At 46.6% G+C, this 24,142-nt stretch overlaps 1 protein-coding gene across 3 annotated transcripts in view; it reads left to right on the forward strand.

Annotated features, from left to right (window-relative positions):
* The window catches only part of LOC104320698 (mitogen-activated protein kinase kinase kinase 3-like), an 83,121-nt gene that overhangs the window by 3,290 nt on the left and 55,689 nt on the right, over positions 1-24,142 (forward strand). For 2 of the 3 annotated variants that reach the window (XM_069778282.1, XM_069778285.1), the window contains exon 2: positions 18,880-18,959. In XM_069778282.1, coding sequence (XP_069634383.1) covers positions 18,956-18,959 — 4 coding nt within the window. In that variant the 5' untranslated portion in view covers positions 18,880-18,955. Of the gene's footprint in view, positions 1-4,419; positions 4,442-18,879; positions 18,960-24,142 lie in introns of those variants that run through there. The other variant, XM_069778284.1, reaches the window with a different exon arrangement.

Below are 24,142 nucleotides of genomic sequence, written 5' to 3' on the forward strand. Positions count from 1 at the left end.
GGAAAATGCATTATGGAGCCATAAGAAGAGGAATATGGAATTCAACCTTTTTTTTTTTTTTTTTATTTCCTCAGACACTTTTTGGAAAAGCTATAAACGGCACACTGATCCTGAACCTGGCGGGTTCACTCTCAATCCCCAGACTTTATTTTCTTATTTAAGTTCCACAAGGGGAAATGGGTGACCAGGCATTTTCGGCGGGTCCCTCCAGGGAGCAGTTCCCCATCCCCACGTGTGTCTGTGTATGCTGGGTCAGGACTGTCTTTACCTTTGCTGAGTGTGATATGAGATGCAGAGATGACGAATGTCATCTCGGTTGTGCCTGAAACATGCTGTCTCTGCGGGCTTGTCCCGTACCCTGTGTGGTGTGAGCCTTCATCTGATGTGAATGCTGTGGTGAGCATCAGATGGACAAGACGAGTGCTTTTCTGTCTGTGAAGGCGCGAGTAAGCACGCGTGAGCATGGATATGTGGCATTTTTGTTTGTTTTCTGTCCGTCCCAGCAGTTCTGATCTGGTCTGGCCAAGTAATCTTCCCATTAGTCACTAAAATGGCACCGGTGTTCAACCAAATCAGTCTGTCCGAGCTCATCCGTAATGATGCAAGAAAGAAAAAGCAAAGACCTCTTTAAAAATAGTTGCTCTTCAAAGCCACTGGGAATCTATTCCCTGCAGCAAACTGATTATGTGGGAAGGGAGAACAAGAGAAGAACACTGTAGTGGGGCTAGCAGAGAGTTTTGGGGCTGCAGGCTGGGGGTACACAGCTCCCTGCTTTGTTTTAGCACTGGGGCTGTTGCTCCAGGAGCTTTCCCTGGAGCCACAGGGCTTGGGGCCAAGCTGAGTCTCGGATGGTGGACGATGTAGCATCAGCGTGGCCCGCGGTGGGGACCCGTGGAGGAGTTTGGCCCAAAGCCGGCTCACTCGGTGCCGCCGCAGTTGTGGTGGAAGGGTTCAGCAAGCTGAGGGTGTGTGTTCACAGCCGAGCCCCGTGGCTGCTCGCAGCTCTTCCTTCTGATTCCCCATCTCTGTGGCCCAGGTTGGGGAGAAGCTATTGTCATCGCTGGGTTTGGTCTCAGGTGCCAGCTTGTGTTCCCAGAGCCCTTGGGACATCTGTGGAGGCTACCCAGAGGGTTTGAGCTGGGCTTTTGGAGGCTTGTAGAAGTCAAGAGTTAAAGGTATACCTGTACTCGCCTAAAAGAGGGGAATTCAGCTCCCAAATGCATTCCCCAAACACCTTTTCCTAACCTGCAAGATCCTAATATAAATGTTAGTGGAGACCAAGGGACTCTGAATTTAATGAGAATCTCTAGTAGGCTGGAGCCTGTCCTGCTCTCCTGAGTTAAAACGCAGGTTGGCCACCATTTAATGCAGAACTAATTGTCACTTCCGTGAAAGCTCCCCTACTTTTATGCTTTCCACTCTGCAAGATAATCTGGAGCAGCCCGGGGAGGACACGCCACAACAGCAATGAAACCCAGGGTGGAGCTGAGCCGGGGTTTGGCTCAGCACCGCAGAAGTTGCGTGGGACAAAGTCCGGTTGGCAATGCGTGCTGCCTGGCAGCATGGGCCAGATTCTGGAAGGAACTGGCCAAGCTACTGCATGGGCTGCTGCGTAAACAGCATGTGTGGGGGACAGGTCCTTGGAGGGGGTGGGAGGATGGGTTGAGTGTTCAGGTAGTGATTAAACACCACGTTGCTTGAAAAAATAGCCCTGGGTGGGTGGATTAGAGGCGCTCTGCAAACCTACTATGGCCAGGAGCTTGCGTGCTAAATAAGAAAGTAATCTGATTGATAGCTAGATGATTCAGAGGAAAAAAAGACTCTGTACAATTGCTTTGGGAAAATAATTTGTGAGATAAGAGGTCTTCGTGAAGGAGATAGGAATATCTTAAATCCAACACTGCTGAAGGGTGTTTGTGGCTTCTGCAATACTTTGAGTGCTCCTGCACTACTAGGACTGTCCTGGAGCGATTATGTTTGTCATGTCCGTTTCTGGCAAAGCAGTTTCTGGCACAGCAGCTTCCAAGTGCCCACAAATCCCCAAATTTTGAAAATTTTGCACATAACAGTCGTTAGCCTAAACAAACATCATGTGCAAAAGTGAACCCTGTATTGTGCTACAAGTTCTGCTGCTGCTGTCTCCATGTAGAGTTTTGGAGGAAGATGCTACTTCTTTGGGGAATCTGTTGAGGTCTGTCCTTGTTGAGGTTGTCCTTGTCCTTCAGTCCCAAATTGGTCAGGCAGTCGGACTAGATGATCGTTGTAGATCCCTTCCAACTGAACTATTCTATTCTATATACTTCCATGGAAGTCCATTGTAACGAGGCTGGTGGATTACTTGGATTGCTTGGTGCTTTTGTGCTACAACCTCTTTGGTTTTTTTGTGGTTGAGCAGAGGTCAGATCATGATAGTCTACTCATAAACTGGAAATAGTGCAGCGCCCTCCATGATAAGAGCCTGAAAGAATCTAGCAGATACTTAATCTCTTCGTAGTGGGCTGTTTGCTCTGCAAGATGGCAGCAATGATTCCCTGTCCCAAGGCATGAGGACCCTGCAGAAGGGTGGTGGACACAGGGTGATAGGCACATCTGGCTCTTCCCAGCTCCTGAGTGCTGTGATAAGGAAGGCTTAGTTGGGGAAAACGGCTTGGGGAGAAGGTGCAGGGTGAGGTCTGTTATAGTTGGTGGTGAAAGTGAGCTGAAGGAAAGGCGTGTGTGTGCACAGAAACCCTGTTTTAAATACCTTCTTCCTTTCAGCCTCTCACCTCCTCCTCTCTGCCACTACTCAGGGAGTGCCCTGGGTTGGGGACTGTCCCTTTTTTGCCTGCTGGGTCAGTGCAGTGCCACCACAAAGGGCAGCTGATAGTGTTATCTATGTCTGGGCGATGCTGATGGGTTGATACCGCTTGGTATCTACAGCAGAATTAACATGGTTGCTGTGGAAGTGGATGGCTGGAAGGAGGTGTGCGGACTGGGACAGTGGGGCAAAGCGGTCTGGGAGCGTGTAAGCCATGAATGACCAGTACTTGGAAGTCAGAGATCAGAGACTGGACCTTGCTTCTCTTGAGGCTGGTCAATGCATTGACGTAGTGTGGAGCTGTGGAGCAGGGCTGGTTTTGCTGAACTGATGAAGCATCCTTCAGTAAAGGTGCCAAGCTGGGCCAAGCTCCTGGAAAGCTTTCTTTGCTGATGCAGCCTCGATGCCTTCTGTTTGCCCTTCAGCACAAAAATACAGCACCGGTCCCTCTGCTGCAGTCCTGCTGGCTTCCCACTTGGAGAGTGGCTTTCGGGAAACCTGAGCACCCGGTTAACAAACTGGTGGAATCCGTTTGCTGCTCCTTGGTCTTAGTCCCTCAGTGCTGGTGCTAACAGAGCAGCAAGAGTCATTAGAGAAATACTCAAGATACTTCAGTTATTTCTCTTTGGATGGTGCTGGTGGCAAGTAAAAGAGATAAACAGAGACTGTATTGAGCTGTGCTTAGCTTATTGCGTCATTGGTTTTACTGAAAGGTTCAAGGTCCGGCTCTGAACATTGTTGATGCCTGGGATAAACCCAGCAGCAGGGTGCATTAGAGCTGCTGCCGAGCTGTGCTGTGTTTTGCCAGAGGGAAAAAAGTAGGGAAAGGTGCTGTTTTAGTGCTCTTGCTGTGTATTCCATCTGAACGGTAGCCACAGGGGGACGATTGCATTGCCTTGGATGAATCATGATGGGGCAAGTCCTGTCATGCTTCTTTCTTGAGTTTTTACTGGAAAACTCTGCACTTGGCTCCTGTTAACTCCCAGGAGCTGCTCCTCTGATGGTGGCAGCCAGGGGAAGCCCTGCTGATGTCTCCTGTTGCAGCCTTCTGGGTGTTGAAGCTGGGAGGGGACCATCAGGGCTGCTTGGATGTGGGACCACACTGCCCGGCGCTCTCTCCTGCTCCCCATCCTTGGCTTGCTCTGGCTTTGCTGGCTGGGGGGATCTGCTTCACCGGTGGCCTGGGCTGATGCCTGCTTGCTCCCCCTCTTGTGCTATGGTCACTTTTGGCAGTGCTGCCCGGGGAATATAAAGTGCTCCTGGATGCTGACTTGAGTCATGGGTGGCTCTGGCAAAAGGACAGCTGTGTTGTTTTCTACATATCCTGCTGATGGTATCTGTCTGAAGACTCAAATGGCTTCACCTTGCTTGGCTGAAATGATCTTTTGAGCGTGAAGGATTTGAGGAACCATGCCCGCTCTTGCCTATTTTTGTTTGGGGTGGGGATGCTTGCTGGGGCTCTCCACGATGCTCTCCCCAAGACATGTGTATGTGCATGATGTGTGTCACTGTGTTACCTGGATGATGGCTCAAGAAAAAGAGAGGAAATGTTTAGTCATCGCAATATTTCAGCAACTTCACCTACAGCATTACTGGTGTGACTGACAGCTGGTGCATCCCCTGTTCGGGATGGGGCTGTAAGGGGTGAGGATGTGTTTTCTTTTTGCAGTTTGTGTTATAGGAGGTGGGAATCACACAATTGGCTTTTGGACCCAGCACAAAAGGCGCTGAAGATTTCAACTGTCTTCATCTCTGGAGGGAAAGCTGGGGACGAGCTAGTTCAAGTCTTGGTCTATGTCCAGGAAATCCTGTGCAGGAGAACTTCCCTTTCAGGAAACCTGTCGGGCTCTTCCAGGGAGGTGTTGTGGCACACTGTAGTTTCATCCTGGGCCACCACAGAGTCCCAAAGCTGTTGGGGACTTGGACGAGATGGAGCAAGACTTCTAGTACCCGGTTCATCATTACACGGGAAGTCAATTTGCCTTTTGTAGTGTGCACTGCCAGAGAGGTGCAGGTTGGCATCTCACTTCTGCGGGAGCTTCTCGGGCAGTGGTGGCTGTGTGTTTGCTGTGGGAGTCGTCAAGAGGTGATGAAGGTGGGAGGTGTTTCTGGAAAAACGTGGGATGTGTTGGAAAGGGTCTCCCCTTGCTGGAGGGGGAACCTCCCACCTCCCTGACCTGTCTTGGGCTGGATTTCCAAAACCTCAGCTTAAGTACATCTTTCATGCACCTGTGTGCATATGTGCATCGACTCTTGTATGTATGTGCTGTGCAGTCACCGCAGACCCCCGCTTGGCAGGGATCTGGTGGATGAAGCATCCTGCAATTCTTATTACAAGCTTGCTTGCCCCAGCGTTGGCTTTTGGGCTGGCAGGCAGCAGGTTTCCTATCTGCTCCGGCTCGTGGGAAGAGCGTGAGTAAGGAACTTGCCGCCTTCTCGCTAATCCCTGTGTCTGGTGCTTCCCCCTCCATTCGGTGCCCATAGCGGGCATCTCTGCCTGCTCTGAGAGCATGGGGTGCTGAGAAACACCCCTGCCACGCAGGGATCGGGACCATGGGGGATCCTGGCTGCTGAAGGCTTTGCCAAGTGCTTTTATAGCACATGCTTTGTGGCGTGTCTTATAAAACCTCCTGCAAGGTAAACTCTATTTTGGGGCCGTCCCTGATGTAATCTGTCAAGAAAAGGTCTGCTCTTTGACTTACTGCTGAAAGTCTGGTTGTGGATGGATGACCAGTTGCTTACTTAGCATTACCAAAGCAACGAGTTGTTGCTTTCCATGACTCATGAAAATGCACTGTAGGCTCTCTTAAGAATGGCTGAGATCATTTTTTGGCTGCGCTGGGGTATCTGGTTTCCTTAGCAAATAGCAGTGGGGGTGGAGGGAGGGGGATTTCCAAACTCATTTCTTTGTATGTGTGATCTGGTTTTTTGAGCTTGCCTAATAAAATACTTCATTTGAAAAAGGGAGGGAAAAAAAAAAGGTCTGTAGCTTCCACACGTCTCTGTTTAGTTTTTGTAGCATGTCTCACTTAGTTGTGTTTTGCTGTAAAAAGGGGAAAGGTACTAATAACATTGCAGAGCCATATGCTGTATTTTTCCTCTTAAATAAGCAAGCACAGAAACATTATGGGTGGTATTCTTTTAAAGCAAATTCTTCTGGGGAAGGAGAAGGAGGTGCAGAGAAAATTCTGCAAACAAAACCATAGTTGCATCAATTTTTTTTTTGATAATGTTTGCTCAAATAGAGGACTGATTCTATAGTGATGCAGCAAGGCAGAGTATTAGCAAGAGGTATTTTAGTGTTTGGTCAATATATTTTTTTTTTTTTAAATATTTATTTATTTATTTGTAGACTCTTGATTCGCTTTCCAGTTTTGTCTGCGCAGTCTAACGGGACGAGCACTCACATCCCTGAGAACCAAGTGCAGCAAGATTAGCATTAACCTGAGGAGCATCAAAGCGGTGATAGCTTTGTGATAACTTCACATAGCAGGAGGTCCCCAAGCATTTTGCCACCTCTGCAGCCAGGTTGCGGCAGCCTCTGCAGTATCTTTTGTGGTCTAGCTCCGCTTTGCAGGCACCTGAGAGCGGGCAGAGAGAAGGGAGGGGAAATCCTCGGTAGGCAGAAGGTAATTGTTTGAATAGGGAGATATGTGGAGTGGTGGATTTAACGTGCCCGTGCTTTGCAGGTGGTGGAAGGGGCGAAGGTTAGGCTTGTTAAACACTGTCTGCAGCAGTGTTAGCTGAGTTCAGGAATTTAATAGCTGTGGACTGACCTCTTGTGCTGTGCATGTTCTCTGCCAGTGCTTGGCCGTGGTTGAATTCCGCTGCTGGGGCAGGCAGAAGCGTGTCCCGGTGTGCTGCGGGAATGGGCTAGAGCTGCCCGAGGGCTGCAGAGGGGCAGCAGATCTGTCCTGGGAACAGCAAAAACACAGAAGCGTAATGGCTCAGCCGTTGGCCAGGGGTGACCGGGAACAATGTGACTGAACAGGTTTGTGCTCACTTCCTTGTAATCTCAAAGATGAGATAATACAGAAACCCAGAAATGTTTGCCAGTGAACAGCAAGGCTTCCTTTTTCTGCCCCTGTGCGTGTCCGGCGAGGCAGGAACAGCTGACTTGCTATGGTCTCTGGCTGCACAGCTGGTGAAAAACAAATCCTTCTTGCTCGAGGAATGGCACGGGTGAGCTCAAGTCAACCACGGGGCAGTGGACGCTAACCCCCAGCCTTGGCTTTGGGGTTGCTGCCTGTGCAAGCACCCTGCACCAGAAACCGCTGTCTGCTCCACGATTTCTCAGGTCCTTCCTGTTCTCCTCCTCCTCCTCCTGAATTTCTCTGCATCTTAGTTAGTTAGCTTTGGGCAGAGTGGGTTAAGACCACTGGTTTAATCAGAAGTGTAGCGTTTACCCCCTTTTTCCATGGATATGATGTATTCAATGCATAGCATAGCACACCCCAGATGTAAGGCTTCTAGATCTTAGATCTTTTCTTCCATGCAAAAAAAGGAAATAAATGTGACCCTCAGTCTTCTCTTCTTCGTGGTGCTTGTGGATATTTGAATGCAGGGCCAAAGTTTATTACTCTGAAGCGGTGGCTAGCTGCAGCCCATGTGCCATGGTGGCTAGCACAATGAGCTGAAGCACAGCCCCAGGGCTCAGCAGCAGCACGGTATGAGCTCTGTAAGAGCCAACAAAGGCTTTCTCAGAAGGTCAAATCCTTATTTACAGACTAGTTATTACCATAAGGTTTTTCCGCTGGGCAAGACCCACCAGTGGCTGTAAATCCGGTAGTTTTGGTGAGCAGAGGATGCCAGCAGATGAGCTGGCATAGCTGACTTCCAAAGCTTCACCCTGCTTGATGCTGGATAAAATAAGTGGAAGCAAAATTTGGAAAGCTATTCTGCTGTATTATTATTTTATTTTATTTTTTTAAACTGCTGTCCCTTCATATCGTCCCGCAATGCGTAATGCTCTTTTGACTAGGGAGGCCAGCATCAGGGTACCTCAAGGGGCTACCTAGTTTCTAGGCAGGTGTTATGAAAGCTGTATTTTCTGATCTGTAACTTACAGATGGGGATGTTGGACCTTCCCTGCCCCCAGATTAAGTCATTCCCTGCCCAGTCCAAGGTTTCCAGTGTATAGTATTGGGGGGAAAGAATCCTGGATCACACTCTTTCCTCCAAAAAAAAAAAAAAAGTTGTTTAAAATAGTGATTCTTTCTTTATAATTTTTTTGTTTCTTTTTGTTTGAGCATTTCAAACTTCACAACTTATACTGCTTTCTTCAACTTTTGCATCTACAAATAGTTCTTTTTAACCAAAAAAGAGGAAGTGTGGATTCTGATGTAATCATGTGACTCCAGGAAGCGGGTACTTATGAATAACACTATATCCTATGAGAACTGGCAATGCTCAGGGTCATCCCATGGTCCAGCAGCTGAACTAGAAAACACAGCAAAACCATCTACTCCTGACTCCCTTTCCAGCGTTGCTTCCCCATCCCTTGCTGACCATCTGGTTGCAAGAGATCCAGATTGTGTGGCTTTTGGATTTTTTTATGGTGTGTGTGGGTTTTTTTAGAATTTATGTGGGCAAAAGGTTTTTTTCCTTTTGTGGTAAAATTTGCAAATCTGAGATCCTGAGGCTCTCAATTGCTCTTTGGATTATGTGTGAGGATGGTCACTTGTAGAAACCTTGCACATTGGTGCATGCTTTGCTTGAACACGCTTTGGAGATGATGCAGTAGTGCAGCTGCTGGACCTTCCTCTGCATGCTGTACTTCTTTTACATTTTAAAACCAAGAGGGCCTTGCTAGTGGCATGAATCATTGCCAATGCAAACTGCAATGTAAGCCATACTGTCTAAGATGCACCGGATTCTCTTCTCCCCAAACCCTTTGGTTCCCTGCATTTCCCTTTCTGGAGTGGTTGGGGTTTGTTTGAGTTTTTGGGTTTGTTTTTTGTTTTCCAGCTCTTTTCTGATAGTCTGTCACAGGAGGCTTGACCTGGCTGGTTGATGGAGGGGATGCTTGCTGTCTGTTCTCTTGCCAACCTGCTTTCTGCAAAAGTAAATTGAGTGCCTCTCCATGCTGGACAAGATCAGGCTTGAGTGCTCAGAGAAGCACAAGTACTCTGATAATACAGAAACAAGGTTCCTGCTCTGCTTGTGGCTGCTGGGACAGGAATTAGGGGACTTGCTTGGGTGCCTCGGAGCTCATTGAAGCCGAAAGCCAGGCAAATGCGAGTCCTCCTTTGCTTAACTCTCCTTGGGTAAGTCCTGTTAGCGTGAGTGAAATAACAGCCAGAAAACGAAACGTCTTCGGAGGGCAACTCTCTCCCAACATAAGCAGGCAAGCAAAGCCAGCGTGTTTCTTTACAACGTGGGAGATATTTATCCTGTGACTAAGCATAAAAGTTAAGAGATGGAAAAGGTCCTATTAGATCATCTTGTCCACCTCCCTGCTGGCGTGCAGTTTTTCTCCCTGGTGTATATTTATTAATAGGCTGTTGGGCAGACAGGAGTAGTTTACTCAGGGTACTATGGAAGAGTAGCAGCCAGCCTGTGCAGGTGAGGGACTCTGCACGCGCGTGACTTGACTTGCACGTGCACAAGTTGCTTGCAGCAATAGGATTTTTTAGGAAAAGGGCCAAAAGCTCTAGACTTGACATGCTTTGCATGCTTGGAGCCTTCCCGTAGACTTGCTAGGACCCAGTTTGTGCAGGCGTCAGCTCGTCTTTATTTAATGTTCTAGGAATAAGCTAATTTTACTTTACATTTATGATGGAGTAGGTGTTTTGAATAATAATAGTAGGGGGAAAAAAATTAGAAGCCTTTCGGTAAGGAGAGGTCAGCCAGCTAGACATCTGCACAGCTGGCCTGGGCTCTGTTGGCCATGATCTATGACAGTGGTGTGTGAAGACTCCCAGAGGAGATGTCAGAAAGGTGCAGGTGGAAATGCTATTGCTATGACAAACAGATCAGTGCTGGAGTTTCAGGCCAGAGCTTGGGGACCATCAACACTGCTTCGTTTATTACTCCTCAGTAACCATAGCACAGCCTCGTGCACGTGTATTTTTTTTCATTTCGCACTCCCCAATTTCATTTGCAGCTCAGAGCACTTAGCATCTCCCAGATTGAAATCACTGAGCGTTGAGTATAAAGGGACAGATTAACTAATTTTCTGAATTAACTAATTCAGAGAAGGACTAGAGCATGTGCTCAACACAGATAGGGGATGGGAGCAGAAATTTCATATCCAAGCATGTGCTGAGCTGCCTTCCCATGTAGACTGTGTTGGCTTTTGCATTTAGGATCACTCTGCTGGGTCCAAAGGTGTCTCCTGGTCAAAAGCAGTTTGAGATCAATATTTAGGATTAGAGACCAGGACCGTTCTGTGGTGCAGGTGAGCAACCAAGCCTGCTCTGCCACCAGTGAGATGTTTTTGCTGGTGGTGGCACTGTGTTGGGCCCCTGGGGCTGTGCTGTGGGGCCTGATGATCTGTTTCCTGACACTGTGGTGCATTTTGTGTGGTTTTCTGGAGGTGTTACAGAACGTCTCTTGGCTGAGCAATTGCTCTGTTGAATCAGGAGAAGCTATCCCCTAGATCTATGGAGGGTAGGGGCTGGGTGTTTCATGGTACAGACTGTGTCCCTGGCACCGATGGTCTTTCTCTTGGCATGTTCTGTGGAAGTGACAGGATCGCAGTTGATGTTTTCCAGGAAAACTTCCAACACTTGTAAACGAGCTCAGAGATGGGCTTTGCCTCCCTTCCTTCAACCAGACATCTTCTAAGGAGGGAGCTGGAGCAGGGCACAGTGCATGCAGGGAGCAAATCTGCCTTAGTATTATTTAATTTAGAGAAAACTTGGTCTAAAGATGTAAAAAGCAATTGCAAATGCTGTCTGGACACCGCCTCTCCTCATCAATTAGCGGCATTAAACGCTCAGCAGGGAGGATTAATTAGAAAACTGAAATCTTTCCATCGTGTGACAGCCTTCTGGTTTCCATTGAAATGCAGCTGAAGAACTGGAAAGGCTTCTGTATTTTGTTTTGATATGCGGGCATATGTTTCTTTCCATCCTGGAAATTAATTCTGTCTGTAGTGGGGCCGTGGGAATCAATATTGAGTTGAACTGTATTTCTCCAGAGCTTTCTTCTAAAAGTAGTTGACTGTTTCCCCACTGTGCCTAATAAGTGACCTGATTTTGGAGCAGCTGAGCAACTGGTCTTCCAGTTCAGAGGTGTTGTGCGGCTGCCTTGACAGTTCGGGGTTGGTCCACAGTCTCTTGAGGGTGATGGGCTTCTCTCTTCTGAAAGTCTTCAGGTCAGACTCCCTCCGAGATGACCGAAAAGGCCCACAGCCTTCTGCTGCCTGTGACTTTCCATTGCACCGCACCAGGCTGGATGCTGTAGGAGAGGAAATTACTCATCACTGCCTCCCTTGCAGACTGCTCTTGGCCTTGGTGAGCTGTCCTGCTCTCAGCCTTGCACTCTGCAATGCCCTAAGCTGGATTTAGAGGCAAGATCTGCCTTTTCCTCAGTTTCCTCATCTTTGCTTCCCTCCACTGGGCTTGGGGAACGAAGGAGGGTCGGTGCAGCAGCCTTGACCTGCTGCCTTGCTCTTGGGGGAGCGGGTCACCGTTACATGATGGCTGTGGGTGGCACAGTTTGGGCAACTCAAGGTTGCTTCTCCTTCTCCAGAAGAAGCTGCCTTGTGTGTGCCGGAGCAAGCAACAGCCTGCGCATGGGCTCTGCAGAGCCACAGCTATGTGAAAATTGGATGGCGAAGGGCTGGCAGGAGAGGCAAGAGGTAGGGCAGACCTGGGAGGCCCTGAGGACTTTGAGCTTCAGGCAATACATATGGTCTACAGACCTGTAAGGTTGTGTGAGCGTATGGCTGCGTGCTGCCCAGTGTGGTTCCTGCGCTGCTAATGGCTCATTTTTTATTGTGTTCAGTCGCACTTGAAGGCAAGCGTACTTGAGTTCATGAGAAACTGCAAGTCAAGAGGACAAGGAGAACAAAACTTCTGTGGAGACTGACCCACGTGTTTCTGTTTCATAACCCCATCACCACCCCACCGACGGCGTGCACAAGCCAGCAGCTCGTGGAGACAGCAGTGTCCTGGGGCTGTGCAGAAACATGGTCCTTCTGCCCAAAACCACAGCATGTCTTTTAATCTTCGCTTGCCACCAAGCACTTGCTGAGATCTGCTTCCTCACCTTGTTTTAATCTCAATACAGAATTGCGTGGCAGAAGTGGCAAGAGCAAGAAAAGGACCTTGCAAATTCTGCGGTGGCTCTTGGAGGCCAATCCTCAGGTCCTGGTCTCCCCATGTGCTGTGGAGCTCACGTTTATTGCCCACGCAGAAGGAGCAAAATAACCAGGGAGCTGCTGAGAAAGCAGAAAATGGTCAATTAGTCCTCAGCCCTCGGCTTCGCAGTCGATTGGAAAGTCGTGTTGTGATCAATCAAATCTAGACAGGCTGCAGGGGTGAGGCTGCAGCTTGTTAAAGAGGAAGCTGTGCAGTGGGATGGCTGCGAGAGGGACTATCGATCGCAGCCGGTTGAGGGTAAATGGTGGTGTACAAAGGCTGGTAGGACGACTCACAGGAGATACAGGCGTTATCCTGTATGCTATCAGTGGGATATTGCAAGTGAGAGAAAGCAGGTCAGCTAGAAGGTGGGATGAGCGTGGAAGATGGCACAGTGGCTTCAAAGCCTTGATCCTGCCACGAGGTCTTGCTGCCTACCGAGGGGATGAGATGGACCTCCCTCTTTCCCGGTCCAAAGCTTGGTCACTTAGCGTTAACCTCCCCATTAGAGCATGTTGGACTGGTCATAAAGTTTGTAATGCATTTGATACTCTCGGAGGTCAAAACTACAGAGGCAGGGTTGGTTCCTGCCTGCCATTATCCTCGCAGATAACTGGGTGTCCTAGTCCCAGGTGCAGATGCCAGCTCTCAGGCCACGTTCTCCACTGCGCAACATCAGCTTTGCAGCTCGTTAGTGTAAAGCTTCGTTCACAGAGACTATTCATTTCTGATGCTGGATAGCAGGTTGGTGCTGTGCAGATGCTTTTCTCCCAATTGCTTTTCCCAGGAAAGATTTTGCTCTGAGAGAAATGCTTTTCTGAAGGTGTATTTCATCTGAAGGTTTCAGTATGTATTCCTCCTTCTTGGTTTCTGCTCCTTCTTCTTCCTGTTTCTTCCCAGGGACATAGAAGAAAGAGGCTTGAAGCCTCACTTTTCCAGATATGCTTTTTTGTTTTAATTTCCCTCCCACAAAGTCTTCAGTCATTGGCCATGAAAACCTGCAGGAGGAAGAAATGACAGCACTTTTCTGTGTTGGCTTTTGTCTTATACATAGAGATACACCTTCCCCTTTGCTGTGTTCACTTAGCAGGATATGTTCGTCGAAATCAGAGGGTTTCTGTTGGCGTCACTTGCATCGGGGTTTCTCTCTGCTTTCTAAGTGGACAGATGACTATCCAAGGACAGGATTTTGCCCTGTCAAAGGGGAAATGTGTGCAGAACACTGCTCTTCTCTAGCTGCAGACCTTCATCCTCAGCAGGCAGGGCTGTGTGTTTAAATAATCCTGACTCGGCTGGCTTCTGGGGAGATGAACATACTGGGTTGCAGGAGATGAGGATCCTTTAGACTTTGTCACTTCAGTGCCTGATTTAAAAATTTGCATTTAGGCACAATGTATGGTGGGACTGAGCTGGGCTTTGGGATGTAATCAGGGTGTCTGCAAGTTGGTTTGGCTCCACCAGTTGCTGACAGAGGCAGTTCCTCTGTAACAAGTGTGAGTTTAGTAGAGACGCAGTTCTGCACTGTGCAGACCTTGATGCAAGTAAAAAAACAACCAGGTGGGGACCACGTGTGTTCTCTGGAAACTTGCTTTGCTTGACTTGTCTGTTTTTTTAAAAAAAATTAAAAAAAAAAAAAAAGTGTGTGTGTATAGCATACATATATATATAAATATATATATTATTATTTTATGTTATGTATATAAAAATATACTATATATATATTTTAATATATATAAAAATACATCAACTCTGACCTGATAGGGCTGTGTTGTCTGATTTCTGCTGATAGAAGAGTCCTTTCTAATCCTTTTGATTTGTTTCCTTGTTTTATGGGTTTCCAGAAGTTTGAGATCTGTATGCAAAATCCAAGCTATTTTATATGCCAGTGTAAATTTCTGATTATTTCACTGAATTTGGTAAAAGGATTATTACTGTAAAGCAAGAAGACTTATTGGAGCATGCTGTCTGCAACATTTCACTTATGAAGTCATTTGAGTGAAGAGGAAGTGTTGAGAGGGGAGAGGTTTTAAGATCTCAATGGCTGTTTTAAAGGGCTGTCATGGAAGTTAACAGCAGGAGTCTTGCAGGTTTTAAAGCTCTTATTCTAAGTACATGTTGTGCTGGAATCAACATGATGGCTCAGGAGATTTTTCTTTAGAATCGGCTGTTGAATACAGCTGCATTGGCTGCATCACTGACTAAAGGTAACCTGCATCGTGCACGATGGCTCTTAAGCACAGATCTCTTCTCCAAGCAACATATGTTGTGAAGAAGATTCTCAAGCAGTTTTGGGGTGTTGCACCAAAAATGGGGAGAAGAAACCTCAACTGATGAATATTCATATTGGATTGCTTGTTGGGTTTCATGCGCTGTAGCTCCCAGAGCACTGGCTTGCTCCTTACATGAGCTGTGCTGATGCATGGATGTCACTTCTTGCTTAGCAGCCTGATCAGTGCATGCTCAGGAAAGGTTTTTTTCCTCCTCACCTTGGCTTATGAAGTTTGTCTCTTGAGCCCACTTGGGAGAGATATGTCTGCAAACCTGGCCTGGTTACATGTGTGTTTGCAAAAAGTCCATCCCAGTTGCTTGCTAATAAACATAGAATCATAGAATCATTTAGATTGGGAAAGACCTTTAAGATCATCGAGTCCAACTGTAAACCTAACACTGCCATGACCACCACTAAACCATGACCCTAAGTGCCATATCTACATAGAGGCATGGTCTTAAATGGCTACTTTTTGACTACCCCCGTGTGGTGCATCCTTTGGATAACCTGAGTGGAAAATGCCATGGGAGTAGGATCTTATGTGTCTGAAGTGTCACCAAAATTTAGCTGTTCTTTTGTGTAGTCCGGCAATATGGATCCTATTTCCAGGGCAGTTCTATGTGCACAGGGTCGAATGTTCTGTAGTGTCTAGACAAAACTATAAGGATGAGGTTGAGATGATCTGAGGAAACCTGTAATATTTCAACCACTCTCTTTGCATTTGAATCCATCTTTGCCAAGCCTGCAGGCTGTTTGAGCTATCAGCATGCATACGTTTGTATTCTCACCATTAAAACAATCTCATTTGCTTTGGTGTTGTTTTTAACACTACCCCAGCCCTGGCCTCTGAAGCTTTTTGAAAATAACATTTACAATAATATTTTTAACAGTTCCGTAGTATACAAAACTCCAGCGCCCTGGCAGGACTCCCGGAAACTTGCTGAAAGTTAATGTGGTCAACTCTTAAAAAGGAGAGATTTTTTCCGCTTGACTCTTGCTTGTTAAACTCTCTGAGCCCAACATGTTGTTCCCTGCTGCTTGAAAAAACAAGGAAAGTCCCAATTTTAGCAATGCTCGTTTGAGTAGCTTTCCAGCTGAGCCACATTTCAGGGGCAACTGTGGCTTATTATTTTTTTTTATGGTGGTGTGTCCCTACACCTTCAAACCAAAGTGTTAAGTGGTGCTCAGGCAGGAATAAGTAGGTGCCGCTTTCCCTCAAAGCCTGCGGATGATAAACCACAGAGGGAGATGCCACTTGCTTGTGCTGCAGTAGTGGCAAGGTATGCCAACTTGGAGGCCGTGTTATATGTTGGATGCTGAGCCTCAGTGGGGTAAGAACAGCCCTTTTGGGGGTAGATGATACTGTAAATCCCACTTCAAATCAATGATAGACTGCTGGTGACTCCAGCTCTCAATGCTGGACTGCATTCCTCCCGCTTTCCTAACACCCATCCTACATTCTTCCTCATAGTAAGTCTCTTCCAGTCATTTTTTTTGTCTTCCCTTCCACCCAGCGAAAAATTGCTCTTCTCCATCCTCTCCTCCCCTACTTTGCTTTCCACAGCTTAGATGCACAGAGGCTGGAGTCATGTCTAGCTGGACAGTACGTTGCTGTTGTCTCCCTTGGAACTCAGTCTTGCTTAACCCCTTCCCAGCCAGGAGTATGGGGAGAAAAGGGAAGAACTGGGATTAATTTTTAAAGTGGATTAATAACCTTACATACAACTCTTGCATGGATACTCATACTCTGCACTCGCGTAGCAGTAATGAAGTTGAGCCACTTTGGCTGCAGAATTGAGTTCAGCTCCATCAAATCAAAGCTGCTTTTATTCTAGATGAGAGCATCTATACTGGGCTTTCCTGCAGGTTAAGTAATCTCCAGCAGTTTCCTGAGCAGACAGGAGCAGCCGAAGTCTCTTGCGTGCACAACACAAACCTGGAATCCGAGTACCGCATTGCCCCAACATGCCTGGGAGCCGATGCTTTGCTGAGCTCTTACTTTCATTGCTTGGTAGGAGGTGTTTGTGCATGGCGAGGTTACCAGGGCAGTAGTTTGAGGACTGAGAGTGGAGATTTAAAGTAGATTTACAGCAGAGGCTGCTTCTGCTAGCTGTGGGAGTGGTGGAGTGTGAAACGGGAGCCCTGTTTCGGACGCTCGCTGGTTTGTGTTGTGAAATGCCAACACTTGAAGGCTCTGATCAGGGAGCTTAGTGGGAGGTGAAGTGGGGATTCTGCTTTGAAGTGTATCGGAGTAGAAAAAGGATTTTTCCATTTTTTTTGTCTTTTTTCCCTTTATCCCCCCTGTTTTTTAAGGGAGGTAATAAAAGGACAAAATTTCTACTTAGAAACAGGAATTTGTCCTTCTGTAACAGGAAGCTGCTGGTATGTATTTTTGGGAAGCCACGGAAATCGCCAGTGTTTGCAGTCCAATTTGAAGGCTGGCTGTCCTCAGGATTGAAGAGATCTGCTAAAATAGAAAAACCTTTTTTCTCTCGTGTATCCTTGGAGATTTTCTGCACTGTGTGCGGGGGCTAGTTTGCTCATGAGCTGGTCATTGGGGTCTCGGGGGCTTGCTATGGCAGAGTTGATGGAGAAAAGCGCAGGGTAGGGCTCTGTTGATGGAAAGGTCCCCTGTTTTTTCCAGGGTTCATTTGCACGGTTCTTGTAGGTGCATGCTTTTGTAACTAGAGATGGATTGCAAAGGTCTGGAAGGTCTCCAGAAAGCCATTAGAAAAGTCTATTATGCTGATAGGCGAGTTAACCTGGGCTATCCCAGGAATTTAGGGTTAATCCAGGCTATCTGCCTGTGGCCTCCGGTGCAAACTCTGCACGCAGCTTAATTGCTGGAAGTGTCGCATCAATTTTGAAAGCAAAAGCAGTGAAGATTTGGGCAGTTTCCTGCTCTTGTTATAATCAGATGGAATTTTTACACTGCTTTCTCGGTGGTTTTCTGCTCTCCAGGGTTGTGTAGACTGACCGGTTCCTTTTCAAGATAGGATTTTTAACTTTCCCAAGCCTGCTAGTTACTTCCTTGCCTCCTCCTTTGTCTTGAAAATGGACAGAGCAGAGTCCGTGGCGGCTGTGGGGTCTTAGGCTAAATGGTGCTGTCCTGAGAGGAAGTTGCAGCAGCAAAAGGAACAACGCAATTTGGGGCACATGTACGTCTCTGCTGCTTTCTTATCGCTTTCCCTTCCTGCTCGTCTCTCTCAAAATAGGTTGGATAAATATCCTCCTGCTTGCCAGCACCAAGGCGCCAGCGCTGCTGAAAATCGTTTTAATCCACGCTTGTGATCATTCCTGGTTCACTTCAGATTTGTTATTGTGTTTAAATTGATTTGACTGAGCTGGGAGATTTTCAAAGTGCGTTTTTCTACTGCTTCTGCCCAATGCCTAGTACATAACACTCCAGAATTCGTGTCCGTGTCCTGGCGTGCACAGCTCTCTGACTCTGGGGCAATGTTGCCTGCAGGGACTGCAGGACGGGAATGTCTTACTCTCCCCATGTGAGTCTGATGAAGTACTCGAGATGTCTCTCCATCTACTCATGCTGTCACACAGGTTTACAACCAAGAAATCTGTGTGCTTATCAGCCAGCTAAAGTGGACTAGTCTTTGCTGATTGCATCTGTTACACTGCTCTTTAAAAGGTGCCCATCTTTAGGTGGGTTATGCCTTTGTTCAGTCTAAAATGAGGTTTTTCACTAGTGAGCAAGACTGACTCCAGCAGGCTCAGTTTTACACTAAGTTTCTTGGTGAGGAAAAAAACCCAACAAAACCACAACCCCTTGCTGGGCACAGAGCTTTGGCTAAATGCAGCATGCCAGGTAACTGAACCCACTTCTGCATCGGTTTTGGGCAGATTAGCAGATAGCCATGAGTGGCACTTGCCAACACGCAGAGACTCTAGGGCTGTTAGGGACGTGCCTGCCATGAGGGATGTATGGGGCATACATTGCTGCTGAGAGCTGCCTAGACTTAGCTTTTTTCCCATGCAGTCAGAGGAAAGCTGGTCCAGCCTTGAGGAACCTTGGCTGGAATTTGGAAGGCCTAAATTTAGGTTTCTGCTTTGATGCAGGCTGCTTCTGGGACTGACTTTCCATGTCCTGCTGTCAGTTTGGTCCCAAAGTGAGTGTTATCCCACAGGGATGCTGCAAAACATAATGTGTTAAGCGTGGTATTGCTTTAAGGTTGCATTATATAATGTAAAAATACATTTTAAGTATAATGTATTAAAGATGATCTGCTCTTAACAAAAGGAGACCTATGGCACAAGTGTAAGTTGTTTACTCCAAGATTTTAAAACCATAAAGGTACCAGGTTTGTGGTGTGTTACCTTTGGGGTGCGTAGGGCAGACTGCTGGTCTCAATTCGTAACTAAATGATTCTCCTCTTTCCTCCAGTCCGGATGGTGGTGGGGAAACACTTTGTGAAGAGTGGTCCTGTTAGTCGCTGTCCCCATTGACGTGTCAAAATTAATCTGTAACCTGTGTATGTTTGTTATTACAGGGTGGATGCTTGAGAGTGGAGGATAAGGTACAAGTGTCTGGGACCGGTGGAATGGAGGCCTGATGTAGATGGAAAGATGGGTAAGAACTGGACTCCCTGGAAGCAATTAACTTTCTGCAGCCTGCTAATTTTGGTTGGGGCTACCAAGCATGACAGCGGAGTGGGAGACTTTGCCAATATGGTCTGGCTGAATATTACATTGCTTTCTAATTTTTTTTGCCGTCAGTGGTGCCAAAATTGGACAAATTCTCTTCTTATTGTCAGTGTGATCTGGTGTGCCCAGATGTTCGAGGTGGAGCCTCTTCCCAAGTCTGCCTTGTATTTCTGGGCAGAGCATCTTCATTCCCTGTATCTCTTCTCCCCAGGAAGCTTCTGTTTCAAGCAGAGCCCGAGTATATTGCTTTTCTAATTGGTGACCTAGATTACTTGCACCTTCTCCCTCTTCCCCTAGAACAGTTGTGTATCAGATGCTCTGTGATGCTGAGGGAGAATTTTTTTTTAAAGTGGAAATTATTTCTAGTTCTGGAGGTACATAAAGATCTTGATCTTATTTCTACTGCTAAAGAAAATTCATTATGTCATAAATCAAAATTCATTATGTCAGAAGTCAGGACCACTTGGAAGTGCTGGACTCTCTCAGTTTTAGCATGTGAATAATCAGGTTGGTAGTATTGTCTCACATGAGCATGTGGTAAGTGCGAGAGCCCCAGCTCCCCTTCATCTTCTCATGCCATTGGCCATCAAACTTATCACATTACTCTCGCAAAATCATACCTTACTTGCAGGAAAATGTTCATGCTCTGCGCTGTGCTTGTAAACTGTCACACGGGTGTGACACAGCTGGAGGGATTGCTCGGTGTCTTCCCAGCCCCACTAAAGGACTTCGCAGGAGATGCATGCCTTACTGACAGCAGCACTGCTGGGGTTTGGGATTCAGCCAGCATTCCATGCATTTATGAGCATGGCAAAGTATGAGAAAGCTCTTTGCAGAATGAACATTGACCACAAACCCAATTCCAAATTGGTCTACAAGCCATTCTGCCAGGCAGCAGCAGTTTGCAGCTGTAGAGTTTTGTGCTCCTTTTCTTTAATTTTGCTGAAAAGAGAAAGCTCAGCAGGTTAAAGAACACAGCCAGGTTCTACCTGACGTGGGTGTCAGTGCTTGATTAACACGTGGAGCTAATTGAGCTTGGATTGTCCTGTTTCCTTCACCAGAAGAAGCAGGTTACAGAGAAGCCTAAATTAATCTCCTGAAATGGCTTTCTGACCAGGTGACCCAAGAAAGAAGAGATCTTGAAGGAGTCTTGGTTGAAGCTGAGCCCTGCACTTTCACATTTGCAGCATTTACACAAATTCACCCCAAACCTTTCAGGGATGGTTGAAATGGTGCTGGGGGGGGGGGGAGGAGAGAAGGGAGGTGGGGGGAAACACCAGTAAATTTAGGGATTGTCCTTGCAAACCTGGTATAAAAGTGATTCAGAATTTGATAGTGGTTTAAATTTAAAAAATGAAAAATGTTAAGCCACTGCCACACCTTTACTGTTTGTCCTCCCCCATGGAGAAAGGAGAAGAGCAGTGCTTACCACATCCTGGCTTTACGTCTCTGATTTTTTTGTGCTTTCTCTGTTACCTAGAAGAGAGATTTTGTGGGGAGAGGACTATTTTAAAGCCAAGTTAAAAAAAAAAAAAAAAAAAAAAAAAAAGGAAGGGAAGAGAAAGTCCAGACCTCCTGCTTCAATGTAAAGAATGACAAATTTTGGTTTAAAACCCCTGGTGAAAAAAAGCCAAATTTTTTAGAGACATTTTCACTTCGAAGGCGAAAACCACTCCTTTGTTGATGTAATTTTTTTTTTTTATTTTAAGAAGGAAAGTTCAGACTTGCTTTGAGCACCAGTAGGGAATGAGTTGCTGGCTCCAGTCCAGTTCTCAGCAGATAGTCAGTTTGATGACTTCTTTTACAGAGAGTGTGGTTGATACAAACTGCTAAAGGTGCCTTCAAACTGTCGGCTGTAAACATAATATGGATGCATTGGAGAAGCAGTAAATGTGGGAATACTGTAGTGAAGAGAGCACCCTTTTGCAAGGCACTGTGTTTTTTGGGAAGGCGAACTGAATCGGTAGGAGTCTTGTGCCAATTTGCAGTTCTGCTTACGCTTGTATGTGGATGGAAGGTGCTGGTCATGTCCCCTTCTCCAAATGTCATTGCTTGGAGTACTGCTATAGCTTATCACTAACATAGCATCAATGCCTGTGTAGGGACCAGTGAGATCTGCCAGGCTGCATTCAGAAAGGATCATGGTGTGGTCCTGAGTTAGGTCTCTGACTTGACTGTTGGGGCAAGACGGATGAAGTAATGTGTATCTTGATCAGTGTTACTGAGTGGTGTTTGTTATAGTTGAATCATTGCAAGAGCTTTGCTGACGCACAGAAAATTAGGCTAAATTTTGAGGTTTTATTAGTTTCATTTCCCCCCTTCCTTTTATATGCGTGTTTGCTTCTTCTACACTTTGGGGTGAAGGAGCATTTTCAAGGGAAGAGCAGAGAATTTGCAGTCATGTCATTGATTCCCTTCTGGTAGACCACAGAGGAGGTGTGTCGGATGAGGTGATCTATGAAGGTCCATTCCAGGTCTACCTTTCTTCCTAGGTTCCTATTTATAGTCTGCTCAGTGTCTCAGAGTTCAGCATAGGACTGTTCACTCCTGGACATGTTCTAGGGAAGCTGCATGACCTTGTATGGAGACCACAAGGTGGAAAGTGGGGACTTCTGATGTCTCCGTGGGCTGCACCTCTGACATAGCAGTCTGGTCGTGTCATGCAGTGCAGTGGTGCTTGGACTAGCCCTCTGCAACTGTGGCATCCCAGCACCGCGGGTAGGTTGCTCTGCTGTTGCAGGTCCAAGACAGTATCTCTATGTGTGCCAGCTTGGGGCCAGCCTAAGCAGAGGTCCTTGGCACTGGGTCTTCTTATGATGTGTAGACATGGCCATGACCATGTTGCTTAACATTTATTCTCGTAGTGCTGTTTGTGAAAGACCTGGGCATGTCTCTGCAGAGTAGATTAGAGGGCTTAATTTTGGAGGGAAGAGCAACTGGGTACAGCATAGGATCTTGGGACAGAATTGTTCTGGTTTTGCTTCATGCTTTGGTCTTCAATAAATCTCTTGGGCTCCCATTTAGTGTTGTCCTTGGGACACTTTACTCCAGATCTGTAGCAATGGTATTTGTACTAAAACATTTGACTCTTTCTTTGCATGGAAAAGGAAGGTGGTGAGAACAGTGGGATGGTTTGTAGGTGAAAATGGCGTTGGAAGGACTTTGTGATTTCTAGAGGGAGAGATGTAGCCATGCTGTAGGTGTTTAGTCACTGCTTCAGAAGCTGACCACATGTTTTCTGAGTGGGTTAGGTCTTGGGTATGGAGGTGAAGTGGGGTAAGATGGCTGAGCATGGGTCTGAGAGAGACATCTTCAGGAAGGCTAGTCCCCAACACACCTTGCTGGACACTGGTCATCCGAAACAGTGCTGGAGCCTAAAGTGGTTATCTGCTGTCAGTTTGGTACTGTAATTCCTGCTGGTTGGAAGAATAATGAACTCGTTTTTAACATGGTTGTTGGGTTGCCATTATTCTCAGGCCTCAAAGAGTCCAAGTGACATATGCCTCTTATATTGGTTTTCTCAGCCTTGATAATGAGAGAAAAATTGGAGTGGAGAACATGTGTGTCCTAAAGCAGGATGTCCCACCTCTTACTCCTGGCACAGAGCAATTCCTCCAGCTTGCAGTCGATTTCCATCTGCCACCTCTCCACAAGGGTCCAAGAGCTCTTTATAATTTGTTCAAAATGTAGCTGTGGGCCAGCAAGTGCATATGACACTTCTAAAGATGTCCATGTCTCCAGTACAACACAGTGGAAGGACTGTGGTCAATAGCAGTTAAAAATTGCTGTGTTTAAACACTGCATCACAGTAAAAGTAATACTAAAAAACTGCAGAAGTTGACATAAAAAGCGCTAATTTTTTTCCTTTTGTTTAAAAATGACTTTAGTATTCTAATTCTGGTTATGAAATGCTGTGTGCATGCATATGTGTTTCTGATGATAAAAACTCCAGGAACTCTTATGTATTCTGTTCAGCATATGTACATGTAACTCAAAGGTTTAGGTCTTTAGTACTTTTCTGGAGTGAGTGTGACTTTTGCTTCAGCAGAAGGGTAATCTGAAGTGCGGGAGATGGGAGAATGATGCTTATCTACAGTATTGCCTTGACAAAGTATTGCCTTGGCAGAGTGGGTGTGTTTGGAGAAGATTGCAGGCTAGGCTGGCAGAGCAGCTTGCTGAAGGTGGAGGGGGCCTGTTTGCACAGCCATGGTCTGGCCATTTAACCCAATTCCGTTTTTGGGGGGGGGCTTTTGAGATGGAGGGAACAGCCCCAGTTGGTGGGGGGTGAACAGACCAACTCTCCCTATCCCCATGCACGCAGGCGTTGATGTCTCAGCTCTCCCATGCCTCGTTTTCCTCATTCCTCAATCTAAGGCAATGGTTTTGCTCTTCACTTGCTCTTTGTATGCTGAGAGCTATTAAAAAAAAAAATCAGAATGAATTGCAGCAGTTTATCTTATAATAAGGCACATCAGGCTTTCTAGCTCAGGTTTTGTTATTTTCGAGGGGTGTCCAGTTAAGAGGTGTCTGTGTCTCCTTCTGTCTTTGGGCACCTGGGGAATGCAGGACTGGACCTGCATCGCTGTATTTGGGACGTTGCAGCCATTGCTGCAGCAACAGGTTAGGAGTTCATGGGCTCTGGGCTGTGGCTTTGAGCACTGGAAGTAGCTGGGCTGGGAGGGTGAAAGAGGTCTTTATGAGCCTGCAAATAACCTTCAAAGGTATTGGAGGCAGTCAGGGGAAATAACTTGCCAGCTACCTTTCTTGCTGGATAAACATTTTTCTCCTTTCAAGTGTGCTCAAGAGAGAGGTGCGGGTTGTGGGGAGAGGGTAATATCTTTTATTAGACCAAACTGATAGAGGTGGAAAAAACAGGCTACCAGGGCGAATAAGCCCTTCTTCAGAAGGAGAAAATTTTAAGCTTAGCAGGAAAACAGGCTGGAAAAATTGCCCCAAGCTTAATTTAATTATGTTAATCCATTAAAGGAAAAGGTAGCTAGTGTCTGTGGAGCAAAGGGCAGAGTTATCAAAGAAGCTGTGAAAGTTTGTTGTGAGATGAGAGAGAGAAATCAGTACGTGGTACCTTTGAAGTGGTGAGGAGTTTTGCAG

This window comes from Haliaeetus albicilla, chromosome 2, assembly GCF_947461875.1.
Source record: "Haliaeetus albicilla chromosome 2, bHalAlb1.1, whole genome shotgun sequence".
NCBI lineage: Eukaryota > Metazoa > Chordata > Aves > Accipitriformes > Accipitridae > Haliaeetus > Haliaeetus albicilla.